Raw genomic sequence first — 15,631 nt, 5'->3', positions numbered from 1 at the left:
AAGTGACTGGTACTTAAGTGATGCTCAACAGATAGTGAATGAATGAATAAATAAGTGAATTAAACAATCAGTTAAACTAGAGGAAGCTCAACATGGGTTAAAATGATCAAGAAAGATTATGAGGGAGCTATGATGCGACTTGGACCTTGAAAGACAGCCAGGATTTAGAGGCAGAGGGGAGCAAAGCATATGATTTTTGTCCTATTCAACTAAAATATAAACCTCTAAGAAAGCTGTAAAAAAAATCTTACATGGTGACATTAGTAGGCCTGAGATTTAAAAAAAAAAAAAAGCAAAAACAAAAACAAAAAAAACAAAAAACCCTAACACCTTTAAATTGATCCCTTAAGTTTCAAGCACTGACTTAATTTTTTGCAAAACTGATGTTGAGAACTGATTATCTTTTTTTTTTTTTTTTTTTTTTGTCTTATTGCTATTTCTTTGGGCCGCTCCCATAGCATATGGAGGTTCCCAGGCTAGGGGTCGAATCGGAGCTGTAGCCACCGGCCTACGCCAGAGCCACAGCAACACGGGATCTGAGCCGCGTCTGCAACCTACACCACAGCTCAGGGCAACGCCGGATCGTTAACCCACTGAGCAAGGGCAGGGACCGAACCCGCAACCTCATGGTTCCTAGTCGGATTCGTTAACCACTGTGCCACGATGGGAACTTCGATTATCTTTTGATTATTCAACTATATGCCTTTACATTTGCTGTGTCCTGAGTATGAATTCCATTTAAAATCTGACTCCTGGGAGTTCCCGTCGTGGCGCAGTGCTTAACGAATCCGACTAGGAACCATGAGGTTGCGGGTTCGGTCCCTGCCCTTGCTCAGTGGGTTAACGATCCGGCATTGCCGTGAGCTGTGGTGTAGGTTGCAGACGCGGCTCGGATCCCGTGTTGCTGTGGCTCTGGCGTAGGCCGGTGGCTGCAGCTCCGATTTGACCCCTAGCCTGGGAACCTCCATATGCCGCGGGAGCGGCCCAAGAAATAGCAAAAAGACAAAAAAAAAAAAAAAAATCTGACTCCTTAGGCATGGCCACTTTCCATTGAAAATTATGCAGTTTGGGCCCCTATCTCTCCTATTTTTCAACTATCCAGGAATCTGCCTCTGGAGAGTGTGGGGAATTGAGAAAAGCATCAAAGCCACAGAGGTGAAAGATGGGATGAGCTGCTACGGGTGGAGGTGGAGGTGTTTTCACCTGGGAGCAGGCTCTGCAGGAACCTGTCCAAGTCTCAGCACTGTGACTCCGTAACGAGGCCTCGAAGTCCCTGATTGATGGGACCACCCCCTACCCCCCCATGGCACCCTACAAAGGGCAGCGCACATAGTAGTCAATGTAACTGAGTCCCAGCCCAGGTTAGCAAGTGAAGGTAGAATCTACATCATTGAAATAACTCATCCCCATCAGGGAGCGGTCCTTGGAGCCTGTGCATGGAGGGACTAGGGAACAGATATCTAACCATTTTGTTACCTGGGAACTGCTAATGCAAAGTTGACAGATGTATGACAAACTTAATCATTAAACCTCAAGCTCTGCTTTCTTGGTGCAAATAAATTTGAGCTCATGGGGAAGTTTCCTTAATTTCAGAACCATCATATCATTTATTAATGGTTCTATTTTATTTTTATTGATTCGGAAATTGCTGAAGCATTTTAAACAGATTTCCTTTGAAGTCTTTGGTACTAAAGAATAGGTTCTATTTTACCCAATCGCTGCTGGCAATTCTGTAGGTTTTTCCTCATTCCTTTCTTTCAAACCTAAATAGGCCATTTTGCAGTTAGGAGAAAAAAATCCATTTTTCCTTTCAGCTGCCAAAGTGAAAATTTAGTTAAGTGTTTTTAAAATTTGATTTCTCTACTAAAGTAATTTAAAAATCTGTCCTTCAAGTGCAAAATGCTAGACAAAGAACGAAATATTAATTCTTTAACTTGTGTACTTTACACCCTTTCTACTAAAAATATTTCTATGAAATTGACTTTAATATTAATTTCACTTTGTTTTTTTTTCTCTCGACTACAAGCTATATATTCATAATTCCGAATAGTCATCTTTCCTTTCAAAGGTGTTAGGTGTTAGGTAAGTTGAGTTGATATATTTAAGGTTTAGAGCTTTTGCAAATGCTCCTCCAAACGAAAAGAGAACCTATGCATTTGAAAACGCCCAGATTTTTACCTTCAATGTTAGACACAAATGGCTATGGATGTTTTCCCTCGCAGGAGCTCATTACCATGATGCTGTTGGTGGATGTTGATCAGCGATTTTCAGCCGTGCAAGTCCTTGAACATCCCTGGGTTAACGTAAGTGACTTCCCTGTATTCACTCCTAAGCTTCCTTTGTAAGACTGCAGCCTTCTGAATGATGTTGCCTCCTTTCTCAAACGTTGTGTTTGTGTCTGTTCTCCCCCCTCAAACATGCCAGAACAGTTACGGGATCTCAGCCTTGTTCCACGAGGGCCTCTGATGTATCTGTGCTGACATGTGTTCTCACGGTTCCTTGCGCAAAGCATTTCATTTGATTCAGATGGGAATGCCTTCTGCCGGGGAGCCCTTGGCCGCCACCCCCCAACCCGCAACCTATATTCTGTGGCCCAGATTAGGGCTGAATCTATCAGTGAAACAGAGCAGATTTTGAGTCAGTGCCACCTTTGCATCCTTTCTGCCCAAAACACAAGTGACCCCGCAGTCTCCACATCAGCCTTGGAGTTCTCCAGGGCAATGCTTTTCAAGTGCTCGCAGGTCACCTGGGGGTCTTGGTAAGATGCAGATTGTAATGTAGGAGACGTGACGCTCTGAGTTTCTAAAAGCTCCCAGATGCTGCTGCTGCTGTTTGAGTACAAGGGTCTAATGGTAATTGTTTAGCTGTGAAAGATTTCTCCAGAGCAGAGTCATTATCTTTTGACCCTATATCTCTCTATATAAACTGATGGCTAAGATTTGTTTGGGATAATAATAGTAATAAATACTAACAGAGTGCTTAGAGTGTCTGCCTGGGACCACTTTAAGCACCTCACATATACTAACGGATAGCTCAGCTGCTGCTTGGAACCCGTGCACCACACTGCATCTGCCCTGTCGGCTAAACGTGGAGGCACTGTGAATACTGCAGCAGTGCATATATGTACTCACATCTGTCGTTATCGTGATGGCTGCTCATCCAAGGGCGCAGTCTTCCCAAAGTAACTTACCGAGGCCGTGGTGCCTCTCCCTTAGATGTGCAGGGTGGAAGAGGCACGAGCAAGCTGCAGCCTCTCCTGGGAGGAGCAGTTGCTTCTGACTGATCTACATGCTAATTAAAAGCCCGAGTTTTATGTTAGTGCTGGAAACACTGAGAGTGTGACCACACCGAATGGCACTGGAAAATCTGAACTCGAAACATGGCCTGGGAAGGCTCACAAAGAGCCACAGAGGAAAGAGTCACAGATTCCAGACAGCCATTTTAGATTTTAAAATGCATTTTCATCAAAAGACCACCCTCCAGGCATTCTGTCTGACACAGTTGACAGTCACGCAGCAGTGGGAGGAGGGCTGTCCCAGCTGGCCTCTGTGAGGAGGATGTCATGGAAGGCTTCCTGGAGGAGGAGACGCCAAGCTTCACCCTGGAGGCTTTGAAGAGACTCCCGCAGAGCCAGCTCAGGCAGGGTATGGTTGTCTGCTAGAAGACAACTTTGTGAGAAAATTTTGTCTATACACGTGAGGGGGCGGGGATGCTATTGGAAACAGCATAACCCCTTACCCAGATTCCAAACCAGGTGACTCTCTATCAATATATCCCAACTCATTTGGGTAGAGAAACAAAATTAAGAAGACTTCTGCCTGTTCTCTTTGAAAAACTAGGTGTTCGTTTTCCTAGGGTGTGTATACTTTATTCCTTCTCAACTTGCTGTTGTAGACATTTTAACGCATGGCCCCACTTTGCTGACTGTTAGGTTCCTCAGCTCCCTTTGGACCTCGTTCTTCTGCTGTCGTTGTAGTTTTCCCTCTCAGATTCCCTCCAAAAAAAGTAGGGATAACATTTAAGGTATTACCTAGGAGGTTTTAAAATTTAAAATACCCTTTAATATAATTCTAATAGACCTTAGATTCTAAGGGGGGAAAAAGGATACTGATTTTAGCAAAAAAAAAAAAAAAATTTAAAAACTTAACATATAAGTTGATAGCTTAGCTTTTGAAATTATATAGTAACTAAGAAAACTGATTATTTTGTCTCAAAATAACAAATGAAAAATTTTATGTTTTCACAGCCAGCATTTAGTAGCTGCTGTGGTCTCTTGAGTGCAATAACTGAACAACCAAGCAATCAAAACACATAAATTAGGAATTTAAAAGGAAGCCCATTTTGACAAGACGTTTTGTACTTGGTGATCAAATTATATCTGATCACCGCAGAGAATACTACCTGGCGGGCGGGGGTGGGGGGGCGAGTAATAATAATTGTATGAGCCCTAAGGAAGTCACTGGAATGTTCCTCCTGCGCTCCCATTTGTCCTGGTTTTCTCTGTTGCTTATGTGATGCCCTTTTTACCTGGCACACTTGGAACTGGAAAAGCAGTCGCTTAGGAAACTGAGAGCGGAGCATGAGGGCAGCAGAATCCGAAAATCTAGTCAGCCAGAGTCCCTTGTTTTAACCTTACTCCAGGTGCTTCCTCCAGACTTCACTTATTTTTCTGTGCACTCCGGGTGCAGATCCCATGGTGCTCCTGGATGTCTGCGACCTCTGCTCTGTTATTGGAAGAGCCAAGCACAAGGCCTAAGTGGACGGTTCCAAGCAGCCAGATGGACAGGCAGCATCCCTGGGCAGCCAGGTGTCTGGGAGAGGGATGTAGATCCCTGGATGGAGCACTGGCTCACTTTGCTTGGGTAACCTTGGGACAGTCATTTCACACCCTTGAACTTGCTTTTCCATCTGTGAAATGGAGATAATAGAATAAACTTCTCAGGTTATGAGGATAGAGAACAGATTTTATTTTTATTTTTTGTCTTTCTAGGGCTGCACCCTTGGCATATGGGAGTTCCCAGGCTAGGAGTCAAATTGGAGCTGCAGCTGCCAGCCTACACCACAGCCACAGCAATGCTGGATCTGAGCCACGTGTGTGACCTATATCACAGCTCACGGCAATGCCAGATCCTTAACCCACTGAGTGAGGCCAGGGATCGAACCTGAGTCCTCATGGATACTAGTTGGGTTTGTTACCACTGAGCCACAATGGGAACTCCCAAAAAAGGGCTTTATATCCAAAGGGCCTAAGCAGATAATTTTAAGTGCTTATACTCTGTAGGTACCTGGTGGATATTTGGTGAATTCAAGTCTGAGGAAGGTGACAACTCCATCATCCGTAGCTATGTGCTGATGAAGTGCAAACTGTGATCAGGGCTGACATGTGAGAAACTTGATTAAGGTGGTAGCCTTCACTGAAATTATGATCCTATTTGCGCCAAAGTCCATGTAGATAATGTGATTCTCACTTTGTTGCGTTCCCCAGTATCACAGCTAGTTCCTTTAATGTGGCTGCAAAATACCAACTGGAATTGCTCTAGCTGAGTTTACTTAACTTCCTGTTCATCTAGTGGGGAACCATGTGATGCAGGCACATGGCATGTGAGGATGGGATAGGCAATGATAGATCCTGACCATCCCAGGGATTAAGAAGGCTGAGTCAGTTTCTCCCCAAATGACATCTTGTTGGTAGAAAATGTGAGTTAGTGATTAAGATCATAAGTTTACATAAATTTTCTTTTTTTTTTTTTTTTTTTTGTCTTTTAGCTATTTCTTGGGCCGCTCCCGCGGCATATGGAGGTTCCCAGGCTAGGGGTTGAATCGGAGCTGTAGCCACCGGCCTACACCAGAGCCACAGCAACTCGGGATCTGAGCCGCGTCTGCAACCTACACCACAGCTCACGGCAACGCCGGATCCTTAACCCACTGAGCAAGGGCAGGGACCGAACCCGCAACCTCATGGTTCCTAGTCGGATTCGGTAACCACTGCGCCACGACGGGAACTCCTAAATTTTCTTTTTTTCTTATTTTTAATGAGGATTAAGGTATCATCATTATATTTCAAATATATTACTCACACTGAATTTTTATTTTCAAAGTTTTGACCTATTTTATCCCATGCTATTTTCCTCAAACCATAAGATGAAGGCCCAGTACTGTAATTCTGCAAATCTGTGTTTTGCATTCGATTATTTTCCTGATGAGGAGACAGGCTCAAAGAAGTCTCTAGCATGAAGCTCACTGGAGTCCCTGGCACAAGGTCCGGTGCCTGGTTTTGCCCCTAGAGATTCTGACACTGCTCTGGGCAGACATCTTGGCGTTGGGAATTTTTAAAGTTCCCAGGGGATTATAATGTGAAGCCAAGCTTGAGAACCTCTGTCCTAGTGGAAGAAAATAGTTTACATAAGTAGTGTAGTTATTTTTCAATTCAAGACTTCCTATCACTTTTCTTGCCTTTACATTTTATTTTACCTCCTTTTTCTCACCTACGTACTCTTCTGAAAAGATACTGCTAAACCAAGATATTTAAAAAGAAAACAAACAAAAAAAACATTTGGGATGGAAATACTGTGAAATTCGGTTGTGATGATGGTTGTACAATTATAAATATAATAAAATTCATTGAATTAAAAAAATAAAAAGAGGAAGAAGAAAAAACAAGAGCCTGGATAATATGTTTTTTATTCCATGCTCTCATAAAAATCGGTGCTACTCATAAAAAATATATGAGCATTCATTTTGTTATCTGTTAGAAATTAAGAGAATCCGCAATGATACTATAATAACAAATAAAACCACTTACTTATATTCGTAAGCTGTAAATGATATGAAATGCCACTTTCCATTTGGGCATCTTAGCCTCTCCTTTCTCGAGGTAGATCTTAATCTACTTCCCACTTTCTTCCCAAATGTGAGAAATTATGGATATAGAGGATGCAGTGTGAATCACAGACAGAGGATGCACAGTGCCAAGCTGAGGGAGTCAGAAATTCTGGCATGTCATGCAGCTGGGGACGGTTAAAATGAGTCGCGGGGCTACACCCTGGAATATGAAATGGAATGACTACTGAAGAGTACTCTGAAGTACCTGGGACTGTTGAAAAGGAAACCATGGTATTCTAGTAGTGAACTGCTCAGGACTGCCATGCTTCTCGTAAATTTACAGATATTAATAACAGAGTCTGGCAGTGAATAGACCGAAAATCAGATCTATGATTCAAAACCAAAACGCCATGAAGGAAGGAGGATTTTCTAAAGCATGACCCTTGGAACGGTTTCCCCAAGGAAAGAAAGGCATTCACTCTACTGAATGACTTCATGTCCACGCTCCCCACCCCCACCCCCCAGCAGCATCCGCTAGAGAAATGGAGACCAGGAGGCCAGGTCTCCTACAGACAGCTGGGAGAGTTCATTTTCCATTTTGCAAACTAATTTTGTTCTTGTCAGTTGCAATGCTCTGCCAAGTAGTGGATGGGAATTTCTAAATCAAAACCCACTAACCTAAAACCACAACCACCCCGTGTCTCAAACTTCAGAAACTACTCCCAGAGACTACATACCAGAACGTATGGTAATAATACTACAACTATTTGTAGCATATTGCCAGGTTTGTCACGTTTAGAAAATTCATAGCACATTTTTGGCACATAATCTATTCAGGATAATGGCGATGAAGATGTATATATAAAAATGTATGTTTTTAATGGCCCTATTTATTTTATTGATGCAAGACAGTAAGTGAGCTTAATCTCCATCATCAATCTATATGCCTCAGGTACAGATTAGGGCCCAAAAAGATGGTTGCTTATGTCTTTTAATCCAATTATGCTCAGAGCCTTCAAAATTGATGTAGCGATTGCAGACTTTTTAGTGCTGGGATGTGGGGGGGTGCGCGTGTGTGTGCGCGCGCGCTTTACCCCCTGTAGCTGAGACACCTTATTTCATTGGAGAAAAAAAAATCCTGAAATGTTTTAAGATTTATGAAGTCAAAAGCATCTTTGACAACTTGTAAGGATTGTTTCACTACTTTCATTGCTTCAACATGAACTAATAACCCAAGGGAAGCTGAAACCTTCACTAGAATTTAAAGCTGGAGGCCTGAACCCCCAGGTCTCAACATATGAAAGAGTTGCTTAGGAGTCTTGACAGGAGATTAGGAGCAAGACAGAGCTGGGAAATGATAACGAAGTCCACTCTGAGGGTGGTGAGAGAGAGCCAGCTCTTGGCTGGAAAACTGGCAGGAAAAAAAAGCCAAGTAGAGGGAGATTCTGGCATAGACAGCCAGGGTAGGAAAGTGAGAAGGGGTTGGAATTGTGCAGCAAGGAGGGATCTCCCCGAGGAAGTTAAGCAGAGGCCCTGCCTGTGGAATCCCTACCATTTGTTTTCTCCGTGTTCACACCCACCCAAAGACAGGCCCATGCTGTGACTTAGGGCACCTTCCTGTCACCCAGTGTCAGCCAGGCCTTCCAGCACTGCTTGCTCCACAGAGGGGTCAAGAGTCCTGGCCCCACTAGGTCAGGATGGCACAACCCGGATGAATGGATGTCCAATCTCTCCTGGGCATAGAGGTTTCTCATTTCTAACTACACCCCCTTGGGCCCCTTGAAGTGCTTGGCTCCCTTTCACTGACCCCTGTCCAAATTCAGGCCTGTCCAAATAGTCTCTGTTGTTTTCAGCCCCTAATTCAATCCTCCTTTCTCACCAGTGTGCTGCTTTCATCATAGAAAGATGACCAGTTGAGTCCCTCCATTCAACAATCCTGGACCTCTTTTTGTAGCCAGTGCCATGTCTTGAAGCCCTTGACAGTGGCAGGAGGATCACAGAGGTCCAGGCTGGTTCAGGCCTGATTCCACCACCTTCTAGCCCTGTGACCTTGAGCAAATCATGTAACCCCTGTAAAGTCTCGGTTTCCTCATCTTCAAAATGGGACGATGCATGTTGTAGAAGAGCATCTAAGGAGGAAGGAGAGCATGTATGTCAGTTGTCAGCACCGGGCCATGGAAAGGGGCTGTCATCTTCCTCTTCCTGCCTTTCTCTGTTAACTTGGCCCCCCTCTTCAGCCTTTTTCTCCTTACTGTTTTATAATCTCAAGAGCCCACAAATTGCTCACCTTGCCTAGCCTGGAACTCTAGTAAGAGATGACTCAAAGTACCTGTATAATTTGGGGAGTGAGGCCCAGTGGGCACCGCTGTATCCTACTGCCCCCTTTTCTTCAGGCAGAATCCCAATTTATGCCAGAGATAGGATACTTACAAGACTTTTAGTAAAGGTGCATCATTTCATCCCTTGCCAAGTGTTTAGATCCTCCCTAAATTCTAACTTAGATTCCAAGGGCTGTTGTTTCATTCACCATTAAAAAAAAAAAAAAAAAGGGTTTTACATATGCCATTGAACTCACCCTTGTGTTTAAAAGTCTAGAGCGTATAATCCTAATTCTCTCTGATTATCATCCAATTTATCTTTCACTCCTTCACTCGTGGCAAGGGCGGGCGGTCCTTCTCACTTCCTGCACATACACCTGTCTTGATACAGGGCATCGCTTTATTCCCAAGTCAGACTAAGGCTTCCAGCTCTGGATCTCCTTGGGTCTCATCTGTGGCTAGTCCTCCCCTGTGCCTTCAGCTTCCTCTGCCATCCCTCACCCATGTAAATGGATCTCAACTAGAGATGGGACGGTTGACTCGTGTCTGGCAAACATGCCTTGTGGCTTCTCCTCACACACATCTGTGCGCCGACGTCACCTTCCCTCCTCTCTACCTGTCACTCTGCTCCCACCGTCCAGGGCCGTGTGGCCTCCTGTGTTCCCTGTGAAGTCTGCACAGACGGAAAACAGGTCCTCCCTCCTCAGAACTCTCTGGTGTTTCTAGCTGAGCCATGAGGCTACACTGCCTGGTGACGGCTCGTTCGTATCTTGCTGGCCTGTGGTACTGTTTGACATGACGTCTGCAGACTTTGTCTCCAGTGAGCCCTCGAGGGTCTGACGGGCAGCGATCATTTCTTCTCCCCACCCTGCCACCCCCAACGCAGGTACTCCGGGAGACCCTGTTTCCATTCCAAGTATCGTCCTGCTGTGGCTCTCATCGACCTTCACTTTATTTTTCTTCCCTCAATACACAGTTGAAAAAAATTTGAATACACTCTGCGTCATTGGAAAGCTCCTTGCTTCTAGATTTGGTTTCAGGTGTGACTTCATAAGCATAGTAATTGTTCCTTCTTCCAAGCATTAATAAATCTGCCCAAAAATACCATAAACTGAGCGTTCACTGTGCACAGGGCGCTGAGCCAAGTGCTTATGCTTGAGATTACAGACGATGTGGAAGATGTAGTCTAAAAGGGCAGGAGTTCAGATGCATCACATACATATATATATACACACACATACGCGCACACACACACTCACCTGACACCAAAAAGAATGTAAGTAGTACAAATGTATAGTGAAAAAGCTCTCAGAGTTTACAGAAGAACCATTACAATGGATTGCGCTAAACAAGGGAAAAACATTTTGAAACAGGTGATCGGGACCCACGTTTTGAAGAAAAGGAGGGACCACAGGGTCCCTAAGAATAAAGCCCCTGCCTAGTTTGGGTCACCATTATTTCGCCATCACTTAATGGGATGCCTGGCCCACTGCAGACATGCAATTAAAGTTGGCTGAATAAAGGAATAGCCAAATGCTGAAAAAAGTAAATCCCATGTGGAGAGACCAGGTTGTGTAAAAGAGCAAACGTGCCATGCTTGTGAAGTGACAAATTTATTTTCCTGGGTGGAGAGCCAAGACATTCCATACAAAATGATGGAGGGGAAGGAGAGAAGGAAAACGCTGAATGGCACTGAAATCTTGCCAGGAATCTTCGTATAAACAGAGAGTAACAAACACTTTATTATCCATTCATTCATTCATTCATTCCACAAATATTTATCAAGCCAAAGTACATGCAAGACGTTGGGGTGCTGTAGTGAACACAACACAATGTCTGTTTTCAGGGATTGTGCAGTCAGTTGTTTTCATCACACACGAGTAAGTGGTGGCACATACTCAGGAGTCTGTTGTTGTTGTTGTCTTTTTGCATTTTCTAGGGCCACACCAGCGGCATATGGAGGTTCCCAGGCTAGGGGTCTAATCGGAGCTGTAGCCACCAGCCTACGCCAGAGCCACAGCAACTCGGGATCCCAGCCGCGTCTGCAACCTACACCACAGCTCATGGCAACGCCAGATCCTTAACCCACTGAGCAAGGCCTGGGATCGAACCCACAACCTCATGGTTTCCAGCCACGATGGGAACTCCGATTATTGTTGTTCTAACATTGTTTGGCAAAGGAGAGAAATCTGTCCAGCCTCCATCATTGATGGCTCCAGTGGGGAGCAGAAGGCTTAGTTAAAATGAGCGTAAACGCAGAGAATGTCAGAGTAACAGATGATATGAAGGCAGTCAGGAGGATTTAAAACTGAAGGAAGAACTTTCCACCTGGAAGCTTGTCTGGGATTATAGAGCAGATAACTGAGGGGCTGTGGAAGTAGCCTGAGCTTATTTACAAGCTTGTGCCTGAGCCCAGGTCTGTCTGTTTCCCTTGGCTTTGGGTCTGAATGATGGGCTAAGAGGATAAAACTCTTGGCTTAGGGAAAGAAAACGTTTAGACTGACTTTTTTTTCTTGGTTGTCCAGATTAACTACTCTTTGACATACGTCTCTAGAGCTACAGCTGAAATCAATGTTATTAGGAACAAAAACAGAAATAAATGTTTGTATTTAGGGATGAGGTCAGCGGGTAAGATGACACAGCAAATTAATTTTAGAGCCAATGTGGAAATGAATGAGCCCTTGGAGGAGTACTTCCGGCAGCAATGCTGACTGAGAAGATAGGGGTTGGTTTCTTTCTGAAATGTTTTAAATTTTAAGATTACTGCCTGTAACCAGAATATCTTGACCATGTTTTCCATTTATCTCCTTTTTTTCTTTTTCTCTTTTTCCTCTCCTCCCCCGCCCCTACCCCCACAGGATGATGGCCTCCCAGAAAATGAGCATCAGCTGTCAGTAGCAGGAAAGATAAAGAAGCATTTCAACACAGGCCCCAAACCGAACAGCACAGCAGCTGGAGTTTCTGTCATAGCAGTAAGCATCTGAAATATCCACCTATAACTTTTTAAAAGCAGTCCACCTAAGAGACAGGCATTACTCAGGAGACAGCAGAATGGGTCATTTCTTTAGACAGCGCGACCATTTAAAGCACTGGGGGAGATCTGGGGCTTATATATATGATGTATTTTTGCTGATCATTTCCCTGGGCATCACATCATTATCCAACACCTCCAGGGTGTCTTGCAGTATATATTAATTTCATGATTTATTTTTTAAAGCAGAGAACCTCCCCCACACTGGACTCTGTGCCAATGCAAACTTCTGGGCGCTAAGAAAAAAAGAGTTCCTAGGGTCCTTTTGCCAGGACCTGGGAGGGAAGGGAAGCTGGGAGAGAGGACATGGCAGGGAGAGACTGGAACACTGCACATCTTTGTATGAGACTTAAACGAATGCCAAAGCAAGGCAGGAAGCTTCCCCAGTAAGATTTTCAGTGAAACTGAATTGCTGTGAACACCCAGAGAAATCATGATTTCTTGCTTCTTAGAAATTTCTGTTTTTAAAATGGAGAGTCTTTTAACATTTACCATTTTGTTGATGCGGCTGCACGAGGATTTTTTTTTTTTTTCTGTTCCATACATGCAGACATATGCTACATGCAATTTGATAGCAGCTCTAGGCAAAGATTAAATTGGGCAGAGAAATAATGAAACCTCATACTTCCTGGTGTCACATTCTAGAGTAAATATATTCAAGTCCCAGATTACTTGAGTTTTTAATAATTTCCTCTTTTTTCCCCTAAGTATGTACATTTTAACAGCATATTCAAGGTGAAATCACTTGAGCTGTTTTTCTTGTCTAAACAAAGAACTCAGACACCAGGATGTCGCATTTTAAAAAGTATTTATGCTAGTAAATATATGTCATGCACGTCAGCAGTACTTAATATTTATTCCTACAGGTTTTTCTTTTTGTTTTTTGGTGGTGCTAGAACTCCAGATAAAGCAAAGATAATTAAGTGACCTATTTGATACAACCAATCCCAGATCTGGGTTACTAAATATCTGACATGGGCTTCCAGAATTTGCAGATGGCACGATGCTCACGCATCCCCTTCCTGTACCGTTTGCATTTCGTGGTTTCTGATTGAACCCTTTCAGCAGGGAGTTACAGCAGTATGGGTACCTGGCTTAGGAGTACACAGACAGCGCTGAATAGAGTACTCTTTCCCGATGCTCCTTAGCGCTGCTGGGGATTTACCATCGCAAGTTGTTCTTCTCGGCCTCTCTCTCTAGTTCTTTCTAAGGAAATTCAGGGTCGAAACACAGCGTCCTTCCTGTCTTCATAGATTGTCAGTGTTCTTTGTTACCAGCTAATATTAAGTCAGTCATTTTTGAAAGTAACAATCTCACGGTGCTTCTCAGCGAAATCAGACATTCTACCCTCTGTTTTCATCATTCATTCAAGACATGAGTCTATTCCAGAATGTTTGCTTCACGATTTTCTTTTGGAATGGACTGCCAGCACGCTTGTCCATGAAAAGGACTGCTTTTCTGCTCCTGCTGAGGACTTACAGCTGCTAGAGAGGGTGCTTTTTCTACCTCTGTCATTTTGGGTTTTGTTTTCGTTTTTCCTGGTCTTTTATTTTAATTAGCCTTTGGTTAAGTTTGCCTTGGTTGCTCAAGAATGCTTTGTTCCCAGTATTCTGGGATTCTTACAATGACTAAGAACAGGAACTTCCAGGCACTTCTCCAGTGGACAGACAACGCAGGTTGGAGGGGAAATCCTACTTTAATCAAACCTGGATAAATTTTGAAACCTAATCCATATGAGTTTATTAGAACTTTGTCTAAGTAGATCTCAAAACAAAGCAAAACAAAACCCAGTTCGTATAATTATAGGTCCATGGATTTTTTTTTTTTTAATATCATGTCTGGACCATTTTGAATGCAATTTAGTATCAGTTTCTCAGTTCATCACTAACATGTTTCCATGGAAACTGTACCAACTGGCGATATACTTATAAATTGTAAAACGGGCTATGTGATGCTGAGTTGTGTGTTAGCTGCATGCTTTTTTCATCTCTTTATCCACTACAAAGTTTCCAAAAAAAATCATCACGTTAACTCAGGCTCAGACTGATGGACTATTTTGGAGAAGTATCTGAAAAAGTGCCTTGTCGGTTCTAAAGCACAGTTCACATGTTGACCAGTTACGATCATTTCAGCATCAAAGAGGAGATGGTTGTGAATTTCAGGAGGTGTTTGGGGAGACGCTGGCCTGCCATAATATATGCATTTATGCATTTTCTCCAGAATGCTTTTCCCTCATAAATATCCACCCCCTCCATAAGAGGCTGGGGTGGGTCACCAGATTCAGGGCGGGGCTGGGAGTAGAAACTTGCCAGTTGGCTGCCTTTGCTATTAACTTTCAGAACAGCACTGGATAAGTCAATGTTAACTCCATAGCCACGTTCCCATTCTTAAAGTGCAAAGAATTAGATTCATTTGACCATCACAAAATAAAGGAGCCTTGGCATTAAATAGTATTCCATCTCTAACTAAAATATAAAAGCAAAGAGATGATACTCTGCCGTGAGGCAGAATTTAAGTGAAAGGGGGAAACAAGAGCCTTCACAAATGGTACATTCTATAAAGATTATGTGACAACTTAATATTGGAATATAATTATTAATTCACCCACATGACAGACATTTCTGTAATTAATTTAATACTGTAATGACTTCTATTTGGTAGATATAGAAAAAAACAGATTTCAGCATGAATTTCATTCAGACACTTTTTCCCTATGGGCATGTATGCTCTCCCCAGAGGTATCAAAAGATCTATTTTATTTTAAACTGCCTCTAAAATAAAACAGGACTGCTTTTTTGGAAATTATATACACACTTTAAAATTTATATATATATATATATAATTTAGAATGTACTATCAATCAACTTTTTTTTTTCAGGAAATCAACGATTAAATCATTAGTTTTTAACTGGCAATTCTCTTTCCTTATTTAGAAACCTCACTATCTGCTCATAAAGGAATGCATGACACTTTTTCTTTCTCAGAGTGACAAAGGAAAAAAGAGCATACTGTCATAACAAACAGACTCTAGTCATGGGTGTAATTTATGACACGAGCGTAGTTTAACATGCATTCATGGTTCTGAACCTTAATGTTTTTTGTTCGTGTTGTCATTTTTTTTCTTCTCTGCTTCCCACCCCCTGCATTATTAAGACCAAAGAAAGGACAAATGATAACTTTATATTAAGGTCCTTGAGTTGGCAAGGAGAGTAATTACCAGCTGGAGGCTCACAGGGATCATAGGGCCCTTCTCGAAGGAGAAAAGGTGTCTGACATTTAGGTCAGGCGACATGATTAGGTGGAAACCCACTGCTGTCCTTATAACTGCAATATTCTACCTCTCAGAAGGACTCCATTGTCCCTCCACTACCTTTCCCAGTAGTTGGGGGATTAAAACTAAACCAAACCAAAGCAAAGAAACCCAGAACAGAACAGAAAGGGAAACAAAAGGTTATTAAAA

General features: G+C 43.0%; 1 protein-coding gene across 7 annotated transcripts in view; it reads left to right on the top strand.

Moving 5' to 3' along the window:
- DCLK1 (doublecortin like kinase 1) overlaps positions 1 to 15,631 on the top strand; it is a 343,828-nt gene that overhangs the window by 308,430 nt on the left and 19,767 nt on the right. For all 7 annotated transcript variants that reach the window (XM_021065211.1, XM_021065210.1, XM_021065208.1 and 4 more), the window contains 2 exons: positions 2,223 to 2,303; positions 11,999 to 12,112. In XM_021065211.1, the coding sequence (XP_020920870.1) occupies positions 2,223 to 2,303; positions 11,999 to 12,112 (195 nt within the window). The remainder of the gene's footprint in view (positions 1 to 2,222; positions 2,304 to 11,998; positions 12,113 to 15,631) is intronic.

The sequence above is a fragment of the Sus scrofa genome, chromosome 11, assembly GCF_000003025.6.
Source record: "Sus scrofa isolate TJ Tabasco breed Duroc chromosome 11, Sscrofa11.1, whole genome shotgun sequence".
NCBI classification, from domain to species: Eukaryota; Metazoa; Chordata; class Mammalia; order Artiodactyla; family Suidae; genus Sus; species Sus scrofa.
This window is presented reverse-complemented; position numbering and strand designations above follow the sequence as displayed.